Raw genomic sequence first — 5,728 nt, 5'->3', positions numbered from 1 at the left:
CATTCACCAACTGTTGTTCATGTTTTAGGTCAACATGGAATGCAAGCAACTGCTGCAAAAATATTGGAACAGAAATATATATTTTCTTGATTAGATTATGTGGTATCTGACTTTAAATATCTACATCCCTTGATTCCATTGTGGCCACCCAACCAGCCCACACAAATGCTGCGCACGCCCCTGCAGAGCATCGCTGTGAGAGCCCCGCTCCTCCAGCGGCACTGTACTGTACATGGCCTACTGCAGCTCCAGCTACAACGCGTGGAAGCAAGAATGACACCGGCGTTCCCCTGCATCAAGACAACCTGATCTTTTTCATCTCTCTCTTTTAACATACCATAATGATGGCGCTTATCATTGCACCTTTACGGACACGATTGACGGTGGGTGTTTGTGCGTTCATGGCACTATGGGGATTTGCGCTCTCCATCACTCGGTACTCTATTCCGGAGGAAATGGAAGAGGGCTCCTTTGTTGCCAATCTGGCCACAGATTTGAGTCTGGATGTTCGCAGTTTGGTGGAGCGGAGAGCAAAGCTCGATGTCATTCAAAGCAAAAATTACCTTGATATCAACAAAGACACCGGAGAGCTGGTAATCCGCGAGAAGATTGACCGGGAGAACGTATGCATGACTAAAGCAACCTCGTGTTTTCTGAAAATGGATGTCATACTTGAAAACCCCATTCGCATTTTTAACATCGAACTAGAGATCATGGACATCAACGACAATGCGCCTGTGTTTCGCAGGAGGACAATGCACTTGGACATTTCGGAAGCAACCCCTCCCGGTGAGAGATTCTCATTGACAAACGCCGTGGATGCGGATGTGGGGGCGAATTCAATCAAGACCTACTATCTCAGCGAAAGCAAGTACTTCAACATTGATATACAAACTGGCAGCGATGGGTCCAAATATGTTGATTTAGTGCTCAGTGGTAATTTGGACAGAGAGGAGCATGCAGTTCATAATTTGATTTTAACAGCTGTGGATGGAGGGGTCCCTCCCCGCTCCGGCACAGCCAGCATAATCATTAATGTCTTGGATATCAATGACAACGCCCCCCTTTTCAGTCAGCCGGTATTTGAAGTCAACGTCCCAGAGAACTCCGCTGCAGGAACAGTGGTCATGACCTTAAACGCAACAGACTTGGACGAAGGCACAAACGCCCAGTTATTATATTCGTACACACTTTACACCTCTGAGAAGACTCAAGAGCTTTTCTCACTTGACCCAAACTCAGGTGAGATCAAGGTGAAAGGGGTGATAGATTATGAAGAGAGTCAGAGTTTTGAGATGCACATACAGGCTCAGGACAGAGGGGCCAACCCGCTGTCAGGACTCTGCAAAGTCATGGTGTTCATCACAGATCTAAACGATAACTACCCTGAAGTGACCATCAAGTCTATGAAAAGTTCAGTGGTTGAGAATGTGGCTGTAGGGACATTGATTGCTGTGGTCAGTGTCAGTGACAGGGACTCTGGAGTCAATGGGAAAGTGGAACTCACCTTGAGTCAGCAGGAGACCTTACCATTCCTCCTGAACAAATCCTCAGAGGGTTACTTTGAGCTGCTGGTTTCAAAGCCACTTGACAGAGAAATAGTAAACAAATATGACATCATACTGAAGGTGAAAGACAGAGGTTCGCCGCCCTTAACTGAAACCGAGACTATCACTTTAGAGATTCTGGATATCAATGACAATGCACCCATGTTCTCCAAATCCTTCTACACCATCCATGTTGTAGAGAATAATCTACCAGGGGCGTTATTGACATCTTTAAGTGCGTTTGACCCAGATCTCAATGAGAATCAGTACTTGGTTTATTTCATAATGGAGAAGGAGATTGTTAATACTTCTATGTCAATGCTGTTCTCCATCAATCCGGAGAACGGTGATCTTTATGCCCTCAAGACCTTTGACTATGAGAGAGAGAGGGATTTCCTTTTCCATATTGAGGCTAGAGACTCTGGTGTTCCCCCACTGAGCAGCAATGTGACAGTACACATCATCATTCTGGACCAAAATGACAATACTCCTCAGATCGTTTCACCTTGGCGGGCGCAAGGCTCTGTCATTGAGGAGGTGATACCAAGGTCCACAGATAAGGGACACTTAGTGGCCAAAGTGATCGCCATCGATGCAGACTCAGAGCAGAACGCCAGGGTTACATACCAGCTCCTGCAAATTACTGATGCATCCCTCTTCAGCCTGGATCAGTACAACGGAGAAATTCGGACAACAAGAATGTTCAGTTACAGAGACCCTCGACACCAGCGGCTGGTGATTGTTGCCAAAGACAATGGTAACCCTGCTCTCTCTGCCACTGTCACCATCAAGATATCAACAGTAGAACACGTGATGTCCTTTTCAGAGACCACAGAGTTGCCACTAGAGTATGACGTCTTCACTGACCTTAACCTGTATTTAGTTATTGGTTTAGGAGCTGTGTCGTTTCTGCTCCTCATTACCATCTTGGTTATTATTGTGCTGAAGTGTCAAAAACCAAAACCAAAGGCCATCAAGATTCCCCCGCCCAATAGGAACAGCGTGATCAGCAGGAACAGTGTAATCAGCCAGAGAAGCTCCACCATCGCAGATTCAACTCTGATCTCTAGTGATGCCTACTGGTACAGTTTGTTCCTTGCAGAGACCAGGAAAGGCAAAGTGGTTGTGAGACAGCCGATAATCCCCAAAGGAGCTGGGTATTTTGTTTCCAGTATACCCAGAAGCATAGGGCCAAGTGAGACCACAGACTCCAGAGCATCCACACTGGAGGTATGTATAAGTGAAATGCTAGCTTGGTTGTCATTTATTGTCAACAGATAGATAAAGGATATTATTTTAAAGGGCAACATACTTTTGTTGGTTGGGGCTAACAGACAACAAAGAGGAAACTAAATCAAGTATTGAACTAAAAAATGTGTTGAGGGATTTAGTACAAAGTTCTTATAATTTCTCCCTGGAAGGCCAACACATGTTTTGTTGTATTTGCTGTGGATGGAAATTGTTAATCGTGGTATCATATTCAAAATATGAACTTTTTTTTCTTAAGTATCAGCACAGTGGATGAATGTATCTGCACACTCCTAGCCACCATGTAAGGATAACTTACCAATGTTTCGAAATGACAGTCTTCTTCTGGGTATTGATATTGACTATTATTGATTCAATACCCTGAAGAAGACTGTAATTTCAAAACATTGGTAATTTATTAAATTACTCTAGCATTGTGGCTACAAGTGTGCGACTACTTTACTTCACACATTGTGGTTAGTAACTCTCCAACACTGGTGTGTGCTCCTCCTCTCTCATCCTTAAATATCAATGTATCATGTTTCTGTCATTTTATTTTATACACTTTTTATTCATTTATATCTTTTTAAGTATTTACTGGCAAAGAGTTTGTCTCTAACATTATAGTCTTTGCAGATATGTGATGTATATGTTGATATGGTATGATATGTAAGTCAAGTTAAACAAAAGAGTTGAAGCTAAGATAAGAACACAGTCTGATGTTCATTATCAGTGAATTTCTAGAGCCAACTATCTGCAATCTCATTGTATAATTAGGCCAAACAAATAACACCCCCACAAACTGAAAATGTGCCACTGTTCGATGTGTTATCTAGTATGTAGGTCATATATTGTAGATGCATAACACACAATCAGAGCATAACTGGTGGGTCTAATAGGGGGATTACTTCAAAGAAGCCGGGACATGGAGGGGTTGTCTTCAAGGACATGGAATACATCATGCCAGGGGTCTGCAGTCGCATCTTTAGCAGTGCTCACAGTACACTGTCATCAATGTAGAACTGCTGAAACCGACACAGATGTTGTTTGTTTTTGTTGAAAGATTAAATAATATGAAAATATTTAAATTCACAGGTGCATATGGAGAGAGAGAAAGAGAAAGAGAGAGAGAGAGACCTGTACATAATGATGTTTGTGTATTATAAGTGTGAGTTTGACTGTCTGAGTTTCACATGTACCACTGAACTTGTCTCTTTTTTTTCTGTTCTGAAGTACTCAAAATGAAAGGAAGTCCATTCTACAACTGGAGGTATGCTGGTTGCTAACTACATCTTGTAGAGCCACTATAATTGTGTAGACATTTTCTATCTTTCTATTTGATATAAATCTTTTTTGGTTTGGCTCAAAATTTTGGTTTGATAAACTGTCACAGTTCCCAGTTCCATGATTAAATAGAGCAGAATACCATATTTCCATTTGTCCCTGATCAGACCCTGTCGCTCAATAACTCACAACTCTGCTCCAATGCGATGTCATTGTGAGCACTAAAATTTAAATTGGCCAGTCAGTCAAGTGAGAAACCTATCGGCTTAGTGGGAGCTGAGATTAGGATAAATTTGGCTTCTGGTCAGTGTTGAGTTGTCCACATCTGGCTTGCTTGGCAGAGATTCAGGACAAAATGATGGCACAGATAGAAAAAAGGGATTAAAGAGTGAATTGTCCTGAATAGGTTCTTAGCATGTAACATACTGTAGGCCACCTAACAGCAGTGACTTACCAAATATCTCTGCATCCCTACACACGAACTCTGTTAGGACCTATTTCAAATTTGTGGGCAATGTCCTAAATAATTTGGAGGCTATTCATTCCCCCTCTGTTAAATTCACCCGGTGGCCGTAACCAGTGGCCCACGAAATACCAAACAGCACCCTGTGATGCCTGCCTGTGCATGCTGTAATGCTTCCCAATTGTAGTTAATGGCTTTGTCATGTTATTTTAGTTGTGTATGCTAGTCTGATTCTAAAATCCTGAATACCCAACACTAATTTTAGAGAATACACTGAAAAAAGCACCCTAAATATAGAAGCAAGTTATTCATTCACTATCCCTGAATTTTAAGGGTCCCTGAAACCTAATGACATGTCAATGATGGTAGCAGTAACCAGTCACGATCCACTGTTGCATGAGGGAGGACTTTCTATAAGTTTATATTGAGGTTGACTTCCTGTTTTGGGCTTATTTTATGTTCTGTGTCTTAGCAGGTACCCAGAAGAGAACTGCCATGATATACTCATCTCTTCGTGGGAGTCTCTGCCTGGAATTCTTCCCTGTGACTCACAAAGAAGATGTAAAACATCGGTCCTCCCTCGGTCCCTATGCTCCAACTGTTCTTTCTCTCTAGTCGCTCCAACCCCCCAGAAAAACATCAACCACTAATCACCTCAGATTTCTACCTTTCATTTCTCTTTTAAGCATGAATCTGCATGATTTTACATGTTCAAAACATTTGGACATAGAAATCATTTATGGCAGGGTATCAGGACATTACTAGAGTGGCCTCATGTAGTAAATCATTCCCTCCTCAATGCTTTGAAACTTCTTAACGGACTAATTTGCCTTCTCTCCAGAGTTTTCGCTGTGTGCTGTAGTTCTAGAAACCATCAGTAGCTCAACCTATACATAAGTCGTCATCATGCAACATTCTTTTAGCAGAAGTTCAAAACACGCCTATTCACAAATACACAATCAGGGTGAATATGATTCTTCCATAAATCTGATTTAATACTGAACTGTAGCTGGTTATGTCAGTTTTTCTTTTTTTTATAAAATATTTCTACTGTATCACGAGTCGTGCTGGTAAGTAAGGCTCACATTGTCAACTAGTAATTTGCAGATGAAAATATTCAGTGATTTCACTTTAGACTTATCCATTTTTTAATAATATTTGTTGTACTCAACAGTGATGAATGTGT

At 41.7% G+C, this 5,728-nt stretch overlaps 1 protein-coding gene across 1 annotated transcript; it reads left to right on the top strand.

Moving 5' to 3' along the window:
• The first annotated feature begins 344 nt into the window (after positions 1-344).
• LOC133994413 (protocadherin alpha-C2-like) lies at positions 345-5,027 on the top strand. Its single transcript, XM_062433665.1, has 3 exons — positions 345-2,777; positions 4,029-4,065; positions 5,015-5,027. Exons 1-2 carry the CDS (start codon positions 345-347, stop codon positions 4,038-4,040), a joined length of 2,445 nt encoding a protein of 814 aa, XP_062289649.1. The 3' UTR covers positions 4,041-4,065; positions 5,015-5,027.
• The last annotated feature ends 701 nt before the right edge of the window (positions 5,028-5,728 follow it).

The sequence above is a fragment of the Scomber scombrus genome, chromosome 14 (genome assembly GCF_963691925.1).
Source record: "Scomber scombrus chromosome 14, fScoSco1.1, whole genome shotgun sequence".
NCBI lineage: Eukaryota > Metazoa > Chordata > Actinopteri > Scombriformes > Scombridae > Scomber > Scomber scombrus.
The sequence above is the reverse complement of the archived record's forward strand: the minus strand, read 5'-3'. Positions and strand labels throughout refer to the sequence as shown.

What these genes read in the sequence shown, in the direction of transcription:
- LOC133994413 (XM_062433665.1), top strand. Translation starts at nt 345, where the DNA reads ATGGCGCTTATCATTGCACCTTTACGGACACGATTGACGGTGGGTGTT.